The 17842-nt window shown below is 47.2% G+C and overlaps 1 protein-coding gene across 1 annotated transcript in view; it reads right to left on the bottom strand.

The window, feature by feature from the left end:
- adamts9 (ADAM metallopeptidase with thrombospondin type 1 motif, 9) overlaps positions 1–17361 on the bottom strand; it is a gene marked incomplete at its 5' end in the record, with an annotated part of 28523 nt that extends 11162 nt beyond the window's left edge. The window contains 21 exons of the mRNA XM_079747836.1: positions 238–384; positions 792–1002; positions 1309–1435; positions 2894–3023; positions 3403–3569; positions 4801–4896; positions 5389–5506; positions 5758–5894; positions 6023–6204; positions 6687–6832; positions 8072–8176; positions 8600–8741; positions 9260–9406; positions 11126–11231; positions 11477–11517; positions 11733–11857; positions 11978–12061; positions 12758–13104; positions 15278–15440; positions 16485–16894; positions 17265–17361. Coding sequence (XP_079603962.1) covers positions 238–384; positions 792–1002; positions 1309–1435; positions 2894–3023; positions 3403–3569; positions 4801–4896; positions 5389–5506; positions 5758–5894; positions 6023–6204; positions 6687–6832; positions 8072–8176; positions 8600–8741; positions 9260–9406; positions 11126–11231; positions 11477–11517; positions 11733–11857; positions 11978–12061; positions 12758–13104; positions 15278–15440; positions 16485–16894; positions 17265–17361 — 3228 coding nt within the window. The remainder of the gene's footprint in view (positions 1–237; positions 385–791; positions 1003–1308; positions 1436–2893; positions 3024–3402; positions 3570–4800; positions 4897–5388; positions 5507–5757; positions 5895–6022; positions 6205–6686; positions 6833–8071; positions 8177–8599; positions 8742–9259; positions 9407–11125; positions 11232–11476; positions 11518–11732; positions 11858–11977; positions 12062–12757; positions 13105–15277; positions 15441–16484; positions 16895–17264) is intronic.
- Positions 17362–17842: the final 481 nt, after the last annotated feature.

Below are 17842 nucleotides of genomic sequence, written 5' to 3'. Positions count from 1 at the left end.
TGTTTACATTTTGGGGTCTTAACACTGTAAACGCAAGCTACATGAACTGCAGTTTCCCTTGAAAAAAAAAAAAAAGGGTAGATAAATGAATACGATGAATGCATTTACGTTTAAGAACATAGACACACTCCAAGGCCAACAGACGCAAAGCGGTGGGATTTGTTCTTCAATCACGATAAACCACATCTAATAGATCCACCGAGCCCGCTCATCGGAGAGAGAGCTCTGTGCTCTCACCTCCGACCATTCACCGGTCTTCCACTGTGGACAGAGGAACTCGTTGCAGGGCTGGACATTCAGCTTGTCCCTCTGGTTACACTTGCTGTCATCGGTCCCACACGAAGCCCCTCGATGCCGGGTGCCCCCCCCGCAGGTCTTGGTGCACTGGAAAACACATGAAGAGGATGGATGGTGTACCCTCATGTATGCAGTGTATAGTACCATCGTCAGTTTGCAGTCACTGCATAGGTGCTCACTTTTATTCAAGCTCATACATTCAACACAAACATAATAATGAATAAGGTTGAACATTATACCCGTACAATACTATTGATTATGAATGGGGAATTGTCAAAGCAGGCTTGACAGCACAGACACACATAGACACAGACACAGACACAGACACACACACACACGCCCTCACACAAACACACACACACACACACACACGCCCTCACACAAACACACACCCTCGCCCTCACACACACACATTAACACACACACACACACGCCCCCACACAAACACACACACACACACACACACACACACACACACACACACACGCCCTCACCTCGGACCAGGACGAGTACTCCCAGCCCCCCGGGCTACAGTCCCCGTGACAACCCTCCTTGTCTCCTGGCCTGTGCTGGTTGCTGCAGTAGCGGTCGTCCACCTTCTGGCTTTTGCCGTCGCTGCGGCTGATCTTGACACAGTGGATCTCCAGGGTGCGGTAGCCCACGCCACACTGCGCCGTGCACTCGCTCTTACGGGCCACTTCCCATCTGTGCGCGGCGTCACAAAAGGCGAGGGGATGGGGAAAACATCACTCTCCGAATATTTGAACATGTGGCGTCAGGGCGACAAGTGAGGACGGATAGAGAGAGAAGAGGGATGATCAAGGGGCCGAGGTGTTATAAGATGGAAAGGGTTGTCAGGAGAGCCTAGGTGTTCAACAGATGAACAAAGAGATACGACGAGAGTGCAATTCAACACAGAAGACCCCTTCATGCTCTGTTGCTCCCGGCAACAGATGAAGGGTTTCTGGGAGAGAGGGCGAAAGAGAGAGGGAGAGAGGGAGGCTGACTGACCTGAGTTCACACTCTGTGTTGCAGTGCTCGGTGATCACGGCAGGTCTGGCCGTACCGTCACACCTCTGCTCCGACACCACCACCCTGTCTGACTCTCGGCTGCATCCTATCTTCCGCTTGCGCTCCCCTAAGAACCCACATGGACATGGGTATGAATGTTACAGTTTGTGTTGTCCTTATGGTTTGTTACCCAATGACTGAGAATTCACCAACCCCCAAAAGGGTCAAATTCAGTTCTTTCAGTGATGCAGGTAGAATTGCCCTGACCAAACAGTGTACCAAATACGTACAAAAAGTTGATGAAACATGTTTGATGAAAGACTTCCTGTGTTGATGCATCAGTATTCAGTATTTGTATGGCCCGCTGATTGGTTTGTTGCTCTATTGGTTCGTAGTACTTTGTGTCCTCAAGATTTTCAGCTCAGTGCCGTGTGTGTCTCAGTGTCTCAACACTGGCTGGAGAAACTCAACGTAAATCAGACGGCAACCAGATTAATTGTGTGTCGGAGTGTGTGTGTGTTTGTATTTGTGTGTGTGTGTCTGTTACTGTGTCTGTGTGTCTGTGTGTGTTTGTGTGTGTGTGTGTGTGTGTGTGTGTGTGTGTGTGTGTGTGTGTGTGTGTGAATAAGACTGGTCAGGCATAAAAAGAATTCAGAGTCGAGGCAGACCAAATTTCCAGAGATATAACACCTAATAGGTTTTGCAGTTTGCCTGCAAGCTAGACACAAGTTCACACACCCACCTACTCAAACATCTTCAGCCAAGAAGATGAGGAAGGAAAAAAAAAAAAGAAGCAGACCCAGGTTTGTTCTGCTATGAACTATCATGCGTTTCATTTTTGGATTTGATTCCAAAGCCCAAAAAAGAAAAAGAAAAATCACAGACCTGTTGAGTTTAGTCAGCAAACACGCTGTCTGCCCTATGTCTTGTCCTTTCTCACGTCTGCTCTCTCTCCCTTCACATCTCATATTTTCTTCCACTGCTCCTTTATAACATTACCGCAGAGCCCACCACCACCACCCCAACCACCACCACACGGCCCAACACCACCACCTCAACCAGCACCACCCCCACCACATGGCCCAACACCACCACCTCAACCAGCACCACCCCCACCACATGGCCCAACACCACCACCTCAACCAGCACCACCCCCACCACCACCACCACCGCCCCCACCACCACCACACGGCCCAACAGCACCATCACACGGCCCACCACCACCACCACCACCACCACCACCACCACCACCACCACCTCCACCACCACCACCTCCACCACATGGCCCAACACCACCACCACCTCGACCACCACACGGCCCAAAAACACACGGCCCAACAGCACCATCACACGGCTCACCATCCCCACCACCACCACCACCACCACCCCCATCACCACCACCACCCCCACCACCACCCCCACCACCACCACCACCACCACCACCCCCATCACCACCACCACCACCACCACCACCACCACCACCACCACCACCACCACCCCCATCACCACCACCACCACCACCACCACCACCACCACCACCACCACCACCAGCCCCATCACCACCACCCCAGCCCAACCCTCTCACCTTGACACAGGCGGCTGCAGTCCTGCCATGGTCCGTAGGCGTCCCAGAAGAACTGCTGCGGTTTGTCCTCGATGGGGATGTTAAAGGAGAACCTCACATCTGGGTTGTATAGGTTTCCCACTGACAGCACCTGGAGGGAGGGGGGGAGAGGGGGTGGCGGGGGTAGTACACTGTGAACCGTGTAATAAAACACTGTATAAGTCAAGGAGATGGAGTTATTCCACGCTGGCCTGCGGCGCTGCGATGGACACCGGTGAAATAGCATTGGGTTCCTGCATTAAACAACCTGTAAAGAGGGCTAGCCGTTAAAGATGCACAGACACACACACACACACACACACACACACGAACACACACACACACACACACACACAGACATAATGGGAAAAGCAAACATTCCTGAAATCCAAACATCTCGAGCGACACTTGCTCCTCTAAGCTACAGCCCGCAGTGGAGCAGCGCTGCCTTGCCTAACTAGGGAGTCCTGAGGCAGGGCCTGTTTGTTTACCTGAACAATGATGTCCTCCTCAATGCGTTCAGTGCAGTTGATCCTCTCCACGACGTGGTCCGAGCCGCTGTATTCGATGACCACGTTGCCCACTTTGATTTCCCTTTTGAACATGCTCACCACAAACTCCCCGTTGAGCAGGTATTCTGACCGGCTGTTTGAGATGGCTGAGGCAGAGAAGACAGAGACAGTTAGCAAGAGAAGGTCCACTGTGGTCCAACTGTGCTCGAAGAAGTTGAACGCTCAGTTATGACAATTAGCACAGGCTAGTCATCGCAAAAAAACCTAAAAGAAAGTATTGTATATGGTCATGATAAGTTTGAACAATTGAAATATGTGGAATATTTCCCCTTATCTTTTGGGTCAAAGCTATATTTAACCTCAGATAAAATAGATACGGGAAAACAGCACAGTGTTGCCAATTTTTATCGGAGCACAGCAGGACAAATAGCTCAGGTTGCCATTACCAGGAAGGCCTACAGTAGTCCACATATCTGCATAATTAGTGCAAGAACAATAATCCTCAGATTTCCGGATCAGCCCCATCCAGGGGCCTACAGCGCTGCTCGCCAGTCAGCAGCAGAGCCGGTCGTCCTAACACGATTACCTCGCTCGTTTCCTGCTTCTTTCACTTTCCTCACCATTTCACACATTACATTGAGGCATCCACAGAGAGCACTAAAGCTCCTTTCCTCGCAAAAAGCAGAGCATGCTCAAGGCCTCGGATGAATGCTTGTACAGACACTCTTCAGACGCACGCAGAGAAGCACGCCAGATGAATGACCATAACAATAACAGGCAGAAGCAAATGCTTTGGGACACGCTGTGAGAAACACACTCACACACACACACACACACACACACACGCAGAAACAGACACAGACACAGAGACAGACACACAAACACACACACAATTCAAGGAACATCAATCAGCCATTCTAGGTCTGTGTGACTTTGTATTTGTCTTTGCCAGAGCCAAAGACATATCTTGCACTCACAGATACCATAGAGTGAGGAATCCAGATGGTAGATATACAAACCTACACATTGACCCACATGTATGCAAACACACTTGAGTGCAGGGCCAAAGGAAACCCACAAACCAAGTGATTGAAGGATACCCAGAGGGTCATCCGTCTATCAGTGAGTTCTGGCTCAATGCCTGCTTAGCCCGCTTCCTGCGTCTCACATTCACATTCACATGACTTCTACAAATTGGGCTAAATGTTACCATCCAGGCAGACTAACAGACTCCAACAATGCAAACTCATATGGAGAAAAAGCTATGCTTAGTTGCCGATGTCCTCAACAAACAACATGCATGATTTATTTGATCTTTTCCGGTGAAACCTTAAGAAGTAAGATGAGACGATAAAGCCACAGCTGTTTGCAACTTACCAAGGTAGTTGTCATCTTCTGGTTTCCCTGAGTAACTGTGTTGACGAACGTCTATGTTCGTCGCGCCGCTTGGAATTCGCACCACCTCATTGTATCCTGCAAATGGTGAGCACATGGCGTACACCTTGATAAAGTCAAAACAAAAGAGACTCATCGCCACAGGAAACAATAACATTGTCTCATTTTACATTTGGAGAAGACCAAAGCAGATAAAGCAGTCATAATAAGGGAGGTCGAAGGGACTTAAGTAGGAAATAAACTTGTGCTTTGTACTCGGGCGGTGGTAAGCAACCTCGGCTTAGCCCTGGCTGCATCACGTACCCCCTCGTACATCACACATTTCGCAATAACGGGAGTGTTTTGCTGTGCTTACATCACAAGCACTAACGATGATCAGATATAAGTCACCTTCATCTATAACGTCATGAATTCTTTATCAATTTAATGTGGTGTGTTTGACCGTTGACGTCCTAGTTATTGAAAGACATTGCACAGCCTTGGATAGTGTTCTACCAATCAGGATCAAGAATAAATGGTACGAGACCATGCTGCGCTAGTTTGAGGCCGAACAAGGACAAAACAACCCACCGTAGCGGACAATGTTGAAGGTGCCTGCAATGGTTTTGCAAGAGGAGTTGTCGCCTCCGCACACGCCACATTTGTCCCTCCTGGCTTTTGAATTGAGTACGTGGTCACAGCCTGCTTGCTGCAGGGACACATGGGAAGGAAATTTGAGATTTTTTCCAAATACTGTGTGTGAGGGTGAGTTGTACAGCATAATCCCCGGTCTGTCCATAGCAATTATTTTTTAAACCACAGGTTGAAATAGTGCAGAAACGTAACGAAGTTAGAATATCTGTCTCACAAGAAAACATTGACCGAGATATTTAGCACATTGGTCAGCATCCATAGGCATTTCCTCTGCAGCTCATGAACGAGGGGCTCCGGCATGCTTACCCTGCATAGGCCTTGGACACAGATGTCATTGGTGTCTGGTCCACACGGCGTGCCGTCTGTGACTCGGTCCCTGAGCTGGTAGTAGGCCGTGCTGCCGGACACCCTGCAGAACAGCTTACACCTGTCCTTCATCAGAACTGACGGGGGGGGGCAACAGAGAGACAGAGACCTGCTGTTTTAACGTCGTCAGCCACCGACATTGTCAACACTGAAGCTGTGACCCCGAACACGATGCCTTGATCGGGGGTCGATAGGTGGTGCTTACTGCCGCTGTACTTGGGCACCCAGCGGACGTTTGGAGGTAGGCCGTTGATGTTGAAGTGCCGGCCGTCGAAGGAGGCACACTGCTCCTCCCTGAAGTCCTTCTTCTGCTTGGAGCACGGCTCCGAGTTGCAGGAGCGGAACTTCATCCTGCGGCCCACGCAGTACTGCCCCCCGCTCCTTGGCCTGGGGGCGAAGAGGACCCCATGATAAACGACCATCCAGCCAGCCGCCAGTCCTCACGCATTCACCCACGCAAACATGTGTCTTATGGGTCACTGTGCCTGGCTCGTGGGCTAGGCTGGGGGGGGGCTAGGTTAAGCCAGGGCTATATATGGCATAGCTGCAGTGCAGTGGGATAGCTAGCGGCATCGGCCGAGGTGTTCTCCTTCAGCAACCCCTCTAAACCCATGATGAAAGGTATCTCAGCGAGGCACAATCTCAATGTTTTCCCAGAAAACGGGAAGAAAAACAACCGCAAAAGCTTCAACACATCAGCGTGTTCATTCCCCCCCGAAAAGGGCTTGGGGAACGCCGGCTATGGGAGGAATTCCCTTGAAGACGGCTGATCCATGGTACATTGACTAAAAGGTGACTGGGACAGCGGAGACATGTTAAGGTTTTGTGTTGCGTGACTACAAAGACGAGGGCAAACGTAAACCACTTACACGGGTCGGTTGCACTCACGGGCGGCGATCTTGATGCCCCCGCCGCAGGTCCGAGAGCAGGTGCCGAAGGGGCTCCACACGCCCCACGCCCCGTCAACGGGCGCCGCGTCGTGCTCCTTCACGATGCACAGGCCGTGCTTACATTGCTGCGCGGCGGACACAAGGAGAACACAACAAAATTAATGATACTACATTGAGAAGATGGCGTCATCGGAAAGACGAGCAATGAGTCAATGAGCTGGAGAGATTAAAATAGGGTGAGAGGGGCGAAAATGTGGGGAGAGAAGAGAGAGAGAGAGAGAGAGAGAGACAGAGAGAGAGACAGAGAGAGAGAGAGAGAGAGAGAGAGACAGAGACAGAGAGAGAGACAGAGAGAGAGAGAGAGAGAGAGAGACAGAGAGAGAGACAGAGAGAGAGAGAGAGAGAGAGAAAAGAGAGAGATAGGGCGACCACATGTAACCTAAGGTTTGGAATTGGCAACACATCTATCTCATTCCCCCCTCGCATTGCCCTTTGATGTTAATCTGGGAGAAATTATACAGTGCAGCAAATGGAAAAAGAGGAAACCAAAATAAAGGGGGGGAAAAAAAGAAGAGTTCACTGCTGTGCCTGTCTGGCGGCAGGACTCCGGGAGAAACAACGTCACCCAGATGGACATGAAATAGAACATCTCAGTTTATTGCGGGGATAATGTTACAGGACTCGACAAACACGTACATCGCACGGTGTTTAGTGCGGTGGGGTCCGGCGTTAGAGAGGGGACCAGTGACTGGTGTAGCCACTCATAGGAACATATAGTACGTCTTGGGATCTCAGGAGTTAAGCTAGTCCACAGTTCTTTCATGTCCCCCTGGTCGTGGCAGGAAGTGAGGGGTTTGTACAGGAGGGGCTAATTAAAAGCTACACTAAAGCTAGCTTTAAGTCACCAAGAGGGAAATCTCCATTAGTCACAACTTCCACCTCCACCTAGGTATGCTTAAATCCTGATTACCACACAGAGACAAGCAAATCCTCCCTTCACCACATGGCTCAAACCAACCTGGATGCCATCATTGTACAAAGCTTTCACAAGTGTCACTCCTGATATTTCTTATTTTTCATGGCTTGGTACAAAAAATTCCCAGTCAATCGTTTTGGGATCATTGTTAATCCACTTGATGGAAGAGGAAAATAGGAAATCTTCCATTGCTTCTGGAAAAACATTACCCTGGATCGTTGTCAGTTGGAAAAACTGGAAGCCAATCACAGCGGAGTATTCCCCAGTGAACGCTTTCACACACTCAACACGCGCCTCCTGTCATTCCATCTTTTCTGTCTATTGCCAACGAGAAGCCAAAGTGCTCCTGGTTCCTATACATTTGTCTTTGTGTTTCCATGGCACTTGCCTTTCCAGGGGAGCACTCTGTCCCGTCCGCCCAGGGCATGTGCTGCGTACGACAGCCCCTCTGCGGCCCCTCTGGACTCATGCACCACAGCCTGCGACACTGGATCTGTGGTAAGGGATAGATATGAGAGCCAAAACAGCTTTAGAAGTAGACAGCTGTGTGACATTTTGAAGGCTGTCTGCACGGTTAAGCAGTGGGAAAACTCCAGTCATTCCCAATTGCTTGGCTGCTCGACCACATTCTGACCAAATCAGTTCGGCAAAAATAAAGTTTAGCCAGGAGCAAAGTGGACAATTAGGGTTTATCTTGGGCTTTTTTCTCAATTGATTTGTTTAGGCCAAGTTAATCCCAGAACGAATAGCTGATAAATCTTCTAAATCTTCTTGATAATGAATAATCGTGACCAATTTGAGATGCTCATAGCCTGAGAGATATTTCAGGAGGTTCCCCCCTGCTTCATGCCGGTCCAACATGCATGCGATGACTTAGTTTACATTCAGTCATCGTGTATACGTATTGTTCACTTACCATATAAGGGCACACCTGTGTCCCAGGCCCAAAAATCAGTTCACATTGTTTATTGACGTTGTATATGCGCCCCGGCAGTTGCTGGGAGAGGCTGTATGGCCGAGAGACTGGCTCATCCAGCAAACACTCACCATACCCGGTGCTGTTAAGGAAAACAATACAAATGACTTTTTTGATGAATGAACATTTTTGAAAAACATATACTAAGTATGCTTCGAGGTGGGCATTTTATGTATAATCTGGCGCCTTATTGTAGAGCCAGTCTCCTTTAATGTAAATATACTCAATCAACTGTACTGTACTGTATGGGTTATCGCAAAAACATGGTGCATTACGGGTAGTGTGTGTTGTGAACATAGCGGCTTCAAGAAATAGAAAGAACATGTCATGTATGCTTTTACGTCTATATATATATATATATATATATATATATATATATATATATCAATTCAAGTCATATTATTATAACAGTATATATAACATACTGTATATCAAATGGCAATTACGCAATTAAATTGATCCTTCTACTTTGTCATGTCACATTTGAGCGAGAATATTCCTTAATCTCTCTTAATCAGCAAGCAACACAGGAAGATTAACGGGGTAATCCCCTTGCACGTACGCAACAACAGAGCTTTTTAAAACAGCAGTGCAACTTACTCAAGGAACTCTGTGATGTACTTCCTGCTACACTTGGACCACATCCAGGGGTTGGTGTTGTAGTTGAGGGTGGGGGCCATCACGTGCTGCTGGATCTTCACTCCATCCTCTTTACACTTGTTGCTGTCATCATGGGGCATGTTGAACCTGACGGCAGTCAACAAAATGATTGGTTTAAAACATGTGGCCATGCAAGATATAACCTTACAATATCTGTCATGCTATCAAAAATATCTGATCCATGATCAAAAGCTATGATTCCAAATGGGAAAAACACAACGGATTAATTAAAGAGGCTGGGGATTTTGCCAGATACTACACATTACCTGTAAAAGCTGTAATGTGTAGTAGATGATTTGAAGGTTTATGGCAGAGCGTTTTATTGTGTGAGAAGTTTGAAACCAACAAAGACGTCCTCTGGAAATTTGTGTTTTAATTACTTTTCGTTTACCTAGGAACTGATGCTGAACAACCAAAGCTTAGTATAATACCAATGTGGTTACTTGGATATTGGCTTGCAAAGGGATACCCATCTAAGGCAGTATTAAACCGTGTGCTGCATTCTGACTGTCAAGCAGGGGAAATCAGAGATTCAGGCATTTGATTTCAACTGTGAACATTTTTAAAAGGAGAGGCGATGATTTTCCTTATTGTTGCTAGCTAAAGCACTAAGAGCATGCAGATAAAGAAACTACTGCAGTTACATAATTAGCATACTCAGAAAAGTTTTAACTCAGCACACGCAAATGTGTGTTTGCTGCCTTATCCTAATATTCCTTCCCTGGTCATAAAACCCCAAACTGCCAAATGATTCAAATCCCTATGTGTGTCCCTAAGAAAACAACTTAACCATCAAAATGAACATAACAGATATGAGAAAAAGATAAAGGCAGTTAGCAGCAGCCAAACAGGTCCGCTACAACCAGGGTTCAGAATGACACCTTGCCACCAGCCAATGGTGGGTCGATTTGAACACTTGGCACATAATACAATTCAGGGTTACATATTTAAACAGCTGCTGTGCCGTTAGAGTTTTTCACTCAGGCGAGTATAAAGTAATAACAGTTAATGTTGGACCCTGGGCCAACCCCTGCTGACTAAGGGAAGCGTCCCTCCGGTGCTAGCCGGCTCCCCCAGCCGACAGGTACCGTACAGCACCAAGCCCCGCGGCTAAGCTAAGTTCTCCGCAACGTCGTCGCCTGTTGACGCGGATATGGAATTTGACAATCCCACCACTTGTACGCCTGGGGGTTTGAAAAGAGCATTTGCGGGAGATGAGGAGGGCTGTTATGGTCTGTAACAGTCTCCAGCGTTGCGAGCTAACCCCCGGGCTCCAGCTGACGCAGGGACAATGCTGACCTTACTGAGGGCCAACCGACCCTGCATGGGGCGCCGGCCTTTTTTTGCTTTTTCATTTTTGCAAATCCTGCGATTACAACTTCACAGGATCTTAAGCTCATCCTTGACTCTTCTTGTTCACCCCAACATTTGAAATGCAACGACAAATAAAGTTTTGAAAAATCTCTGATTAACAACATAGCCTGACAAAACAATACATCACAATCCATTTGTTACCCAAATACATACATCTTTCCCTATAATCTGAATTAATAATAATAATAAAATAATAATAAATAAATTAGTTTTCATTTATTTGATAGGGAGGGACGATGCGATTTAACTGATGTGCTACATCGAGTTAATAGCTAATGCTTATTTTAAAGTCTCTGTATTGGCTTTTAGGGAATGTGTAGTGTAATTTAAATATAAAGTTTGCAGTGTCAGGAAACAACTGAATGTATTAAGTTTGATGCAATTGGTATCATAACGTGTCCTGGATCTCTATAAAGCGTTGGGGGTACTTACACATGGCCAAGCTCATGGGCGATGGTGAAGGCAGTGCTGAGTCCGTTGTCCTCACTGATGCTGCAGCTCCTGTACGGATCACACACAGTACCAAGCTCTGCAAGGCCTGGAGAGCAGCAGTCGTCTCTTCATTAGTGTATATTTATTATCGGTATCATCCAGTGTGTCCAGTGTTCATGGGAGTTATATTCTTCTCCACATTGAATTAACATTGGAAACATTGGCTAACTCCGCCTCTTGGTTTCTGGCCCAGGCTCTGTGCTGTCTCCCTCGATAAATTCTGCTATAACATAGGACTGCTTGATCTGAAATGGACCCTGTTCTAATTTTAGATATTTTAGATACACTTACCCAGAGTGTCACACTTATCCCTGGCTCTGCAGATGTCTTGTCTACAGTAAGGACAGTAAGATATCCGTTATTGAACTGAATAAACCTATATAATCGTTACAACCAAAACATGCTCATTTTACACAACCCTTGTGGTGTCAAGGCAGTATACAGCTGACATATCTTATTTCTCCAAGCTTTTCTTCTCCAAATCGGTTTGGCAGTTAAAAATAAGGCTTTTCTCTGTGATCTCTTGGGCTGTTCTCATGCCGTGTACCTGGTGATGAGGATGGCCGTGTCATGGTGTGAATGGTGGTTGTCATCCAAAATGTTCTGACTCTGCTGCCAAATGCAGAAGTTCTTCAACGTGGTCTGTGCGTTAAAAGATATGACTGGACCGTCCTAGTAGACGGATCGTGAGGAATGAGAGAAGAGGATGATGAGAATGAATGAGTTAATGACCAACCTGTAGCATTGTGTTCCTTTCTAAACCAAACAAAGTATTTAAGTGAGTAATCCTACCAACTCGTTGTTTAATATCACCAGCTTCACGATCACAATGTTGATCAGATTTCCAATGCTGGGGTCTTTGTAGATGGAGGACACCTTTTAACGACGGACAGACCAGAGGAACACGGGTTATGGATACAGCAGTGGGCAGCTTGACAGAACATAACAACCTCAGAGCAGTCCCCGTCACAGGGTGCAGTCGTCCTCCTCCAGAACTGAGACCAGCTCTGGGCAGGTAACAGTGGACTTGGACGGATTGTAGTGAGGAGACGATAAAGACCTGAGCCCCCTGTGGAGGAACCAGCTTTTTCTCGCCAGGACCCCGACTATAGGTCATCCCGGCCCCCCCTCCGGGCCTCAGGCGCCCGTGGGAGAAGCCATTCTTTGAAGTGGTCGGGGACTATGCGCTCTATGTGACATACCACAGCTTATTTTTTTACATTCATCAAAGCTGTCAGACGGGCTATGCCTCCAGCTACCCTCCCACCCCCCTCTGCTTAGCGTTTGAAAGCGGTGTTTACCCCTGCCCTGGGCTGCCCTTTCGCCTCCATGCAGCCCCCTACAAGACTGACTGACGGGCAAACAGCAGGAGCAGCACAGACGTGTACATGTAATACATGAGAGTAATCGCAACAACATACCACACACACACACACACACACACACACACACACACACACACACACACACACACACACACACACACACAAACACATTTATAAATGTCCCGCCTCTACAACAAAACAATATTTTCCCAGCCAGCTGCTTTTATGGCCTCCAGGCAGGACTCACGATGGACATGAGCGTGAGGATATAGTGCTGGAGGTTGCTGCCGTGGTGCTCCACCATCTTGCTGTCCGCCACCAGCATGACCTCGACAAAGCGTGGGTAGGAGAGGAAGCGCTTTGACCTCCGGTGGGGTCCCGAGTCGCCGCTGCTGTCGTTTGACGCTCGACTGGCAACCCTGCCGGCGGGGCTCTCCGCCCGGGTCAGGGCGCCGCCGGGCAGCCCTGAGCTCAGCCTCTCCAGGTCGCTGAGGATGGCGCTCCCCAGGACGGGTGGGGACAGGCCGGGGGCCCCGGTCACCCCGGCCCCTGGGCGCCGCCGGGGCCTGTGCCTCTTGTGTCTGTGTTTGTGACCTATGGGACGAAGTGAGAGGAACGTGGAGAACATAAGACCCAAACACACACATCGATTGACACAACTGATTGGAAGGACTGTGGATGCATCTTGCGTTCAGGCAAGCTGAATGCAGAGAGGATGTACATTGAAGAAGTTCATGAAGTGTGCATGAGGTGAGCACAAGAACTGATTTATTTATATTTTGCTACACTGTCCCCCCCCCCCCCCCCCCCCCCCCCCCAACCCACTTTTTATAGTCTCAGAAAGAATGGACTGATGGATGAATGCTGCCTGGAGTTTCTTGCTCAGAAGAGGGAAGCGAGAGGGTCAGAGAGTTCATGCTAGGTAGACCTGGCACCCAGCCATAAAAATGGAATGAAAAGTGTGTTAAACCACAAGCAGGCAAGCCCGGGTCACGGCACATGCAACCGACAACAATGGAGAGGTCTGAATGCAATCACAATACGCTACCGAGGACAATCAACATTTATTCATTCACTGATTCAAAACAACAGGGCTAAGATAGATCTGCAGACACAGAGCACCCACGTTCAACGGCTGCATCCACAAAGAAAACCACACTTGTTCTAAGTTCAACTGTCACAACAAAGGTGCTTTGTCTCATTTTTCATATCCTTCACATCTTGACAAATCAACTTTGATATTTCCACCAATTGAATGTCAACTCAGGTCATGATGCCACAAAACATGTATATGTAGGGTCTTTATACAAAGCACAAAACACACTGACAAAAGCCGCATAAACAGATCATACACATGAACATATCCCCTATTTATTTTCTTTAGTTTAGATGGCTGACTTTTGTTTGAAGTCGGCATAACTTTTGCTTTGATCGTCTTTACACCGGGTCCATTTCCGACTTTCTTATCAAACAGTAGGGGAAGTACAAACGTCAACAGGAAGCAAGGGCAGTAATCTGAGATGGGAAGATACAAGACTCCCTTTCCAATTGACTTTTCCTGTGTTTCGGGCAGAAGAAAGCTGACTGCTACAGCTTGCTCTGTGACCTTTGAGGTGCATCTTTGTTCCTTGCATTGAGTTTTAACAAAAAATAATTCAATATGCATGTGAATCTTGAAAAATAATCACTTAACTGAAATGGTTGCATATTGTATTTTACCAAAATGAATGAAATTAAAACAAACTGAATCTGTGAAAAATAACCAAGCTTGAAGATAACCGTTTGTTGAATCATTTACACGTAATTTTGTCTAAGAATCTACAACGGCATGGCAGCTCAACTTAACACACATTTACCCATGAACTTCAAACCCTTTCCGGTGTCCATTCACAACTCAAGCCTGCACTGGGTTTGCCCCTCTCTAACAATCACTGTACCATCTCATCTACTACATTGCATAATGAGTTCCTGCAGTGATCACATGGAGGCCATGAGCGGTGATGCACTAGCAGCGGCAACTACGTCTGCTTACGTCTGTGGGAACTCTGATGACGAAGCCAGATAATGACAGGCGGCGTTTAGCACTAAATTACCATAGACAGCCAGCAGAACACACGTGCACAGAATCGCATGAAACCTCGGTTGAGCACAGTCAAGAAGGTTTTGGTTCAAACTAAGTACTGTCTGTCTGCTGAGAGTGTTGGCTCGTGGACAGGAGGACTCTGGGTGAATGTTTAGTGGAACACAACTTTATTACCAGCGGACTGACCCAGCACACTGGATAACTAAATAGAGACGTCTGTACTAGCAGCCTGAATAACCAGGCTGTGTGAGAGGTCAAATATGGTTAAATACCTATCAAACCAAGTACAATCATAGAACATGTGCGCATCAGTAAATGTATGTGAGCGTTTGCATGTGGTTGTGTATGTGTGTGCACAGTTGTGTCTCTTCTTGGTGTGTATGTGTTTGTGTGTGTGTAAATATGTGGCTGCATGTATATATGGGGCTGAGTATGTTTCTGTACATATGTGTTTCTGTACATTGTGTCTGTTTCTGTGTGTGCGTGCATGTGTGTGTGGCTGTGTGTTGGTGTGTGGATGTGTGTGTGTCTGCATGTGTTTTTAAGTGTCTCTACTTGGTGTGTGTCTGTGTGTGTGTGTTTCTGTGTGTGCTTATGTGAGTGTGTGTCTGCGTGTGTGCATGTGTTTGTTTGTGCACGTGCGTGTGTCTATGTGTGTGTGTGTGTAACAACAGCACACGGTACCTGAGGTGTCACAGGCAGGCTCCTCCCCCTCCCTCTTCTCCTTGGGAGCGCTCTTCCTGTACACGATGTGAGGTTTCATGTGTTCTTCCTCATAGCGCTCTCCTTCGTAGCTGTGGAGGGGTTCCACAAAGTACTCCCCTTCCAGAGACGTGAATGTGCCCAGCTGGGTTGATACAGGGACAGAGCAATATGAGGTTTGTTAATGTATGTTTTTCCACAGGTTTGTATGTGCATGACGACGCCTGGATTTTTTCCTGCTGTGTTGTGCAAGTACAAATGAGCCGTGCTTTAATAATTTAAAAGGACAGCTATATGCGTGAAATGTGTGGATTTGCAGAGCGCAGCCAGGGTTAAAAAGGTGATGTCTATCTAGAAAGTGGTTACAATTGTATTTTCTTGGCAGACTCAATGGAAGGCCTGTTACATTTCAGACACACAGTGTGTGCAACTCACTAACTTGGAGGTCAAAGACAGGCCTGTACAGGGAAAGTGTCGACTAAGCAAATGTATTTGTTTTCATTATTTAGTGCAGGAGATTTAGTTGAAGACCTTGTGGCAACCGTACAAGGAAACTAGTGACAAACTTGAGGTTACAATGATACAAACTAGTAAAAGGCCAACATTTTAATATACATGTTAATAATGGAAATGATCTGTAAGCCTACATTGTGCTATAGAGAGTTTATGAAACCTATAGGACAAGTCAATAAATAAAAAATTAAAATTTAAATCATCCATTTTCATGCAAATGTCATTCATTAGTGTAGCTTCTGTCTCAAAACTAGTTTTTTTTAATAAAGTGCAATTATTCATATTATATGTGTCTCTTACATGTTTATGTAATCAGTAAGATGCCCATATGGATTGCTGTTTCTATTCAACATCAGTGTTACATCACGTCGGGCGTGCGTAGAGACGTCACCGGCGACTACCGGTGGAAATTGATTTAAAACGAACTAGGCAAGTAGGGCTGGACTTTACTACGCCGCATGAAAGGTTTCCCCCTCACAATATGACTATGCAATTCTGCTTTGAATGCATTTGTAGATAACTAGACCTTAATCAATGTCACGATAAAAAAATAGTATTGTTTGCACATTTTTAGAGCTAAAAGGGACTCAATGTCGAACTAAAAAGGCTGTGGCGGGAGTTAAACATTATTCACACTCAGAATCACCGCGTGTGGTGGTGTATAATCCCAACTCACCAGTCCGGAGCAAAGACTGATGACCGCGGCGTGTTCTGCGTGAGCGTTCACATGTCCTTTATAGAAACAGTGGTTCAACTCGGTGTCCTCCTCATCCACTTCCCCCTCTCCTCCTCCACCCCAGAAATCCGTTATGTTGCTCCCTCCTCTCGGTACTCCAAGAACGGTCACAGTGTACATCGGTGCGATAAATCCAGACTCCAGCGTGAGGTTCAGGTGATAGTCCTGCCCGAACGCAGATATCCTGTAGTGGATGTTGGACGAGGCCCATTGGTCCGTGGTGTTGCTGGCGTCCCGGTCCAAACTCCGCCGTTTCCTCTTGAAGTGCACACTCGTCGGGAACTCGCCGCCTGCTTCATTCACTCTCACCGGGGTAATAATCTCATACGCGCGGAGCTCCTCTGATGCTACTGGAAGAAAGTTAGAACGATAATAAAAAAAAGTTTTCACCGTAACGTGGGCGTAATCTAAAATAGTTTGATTCTACAAGAGATGTCTAAGTAGTATTTGGTACCTGTAGCCTACACGTATTATAAGTACTATAGCCTATGTGTAAAAAAAAAAAAAATGCAAAAGTCAATCTTTGACATTCATTCTAAGAAATGTCAATATGTTTGCGTATTTTTTAATTTTACGTTTCCAAGAATCGTCACAAATCATATGCTTGGTTGACCGTAAACATTCATTCATTCAGAATCAGTTGTAGGCTATACTGTTATACTGAACGCATCACTTCTAAAACAACCCGTTGCGTTTAAAAAAGGGAGCAGCCTGACTTACCTCTGCTTGTATTCACATGCAATATCTCCGTGGTTGCCACCGTATTCAGTAAATCAGCGACCAGTAGAAACCCTAGCCCCCCGAAGAGCACATGCATGATTATCCACATTGTGGAGAGCGGCAGGCTGAATACCGTGCTCCGCTCACTCCAGCGTGTTCCCTCGCTCAAGCGCCTACAGTCTGGGTGCCACATCCAATACCGTTATCCGCGAGTCTTGTTTGTGGCCGGTAAACTGGCGGGACCGGGACGTGAACGTTTTGCGGAATCCCTGGACAACATTGCATACTGCAAAGAGGAGTGGGGTTTGCTCAGTCAACTGGTGGTGGTGGTGGGCTCTGCGGCTGCCACAAGGCTCGAGCTCTCCCGAGCAAGGGGCGGGCTCAACGAGACAAGTGCTAGCGGTGGAGTGAGGGAGCCTGCCCTGTTAGCCTACATAATATACAGAAAGAAAAAAGAAAAACAGAGTGGAGGGAGAGTTGGAGGGTCTTGTGTTGTGAACGAGGCAATTCAGAAGTGCTGTCTCTGTATGCTGGAGCTGCTGGGGGTCCCTGAAAGATGCGTTGGAGGTGTCAAATAG

Source organism: Pollachius pollachius (genome assembly GCF_949987615.1).
Source record: "Pollachius pollachius genome assembly, chromosome: 12".
Lineage (NCBI taxonomy): Eukaryota > Metazoa > Chordata > Actinopteri > Gadiformes > Gadidae > Pollachius > Pollachius pollachius.
Note: the sequence above shows the minus strand (reverse complement) of the source record. Positions and strands in the feature narration are given on the sequence as shown.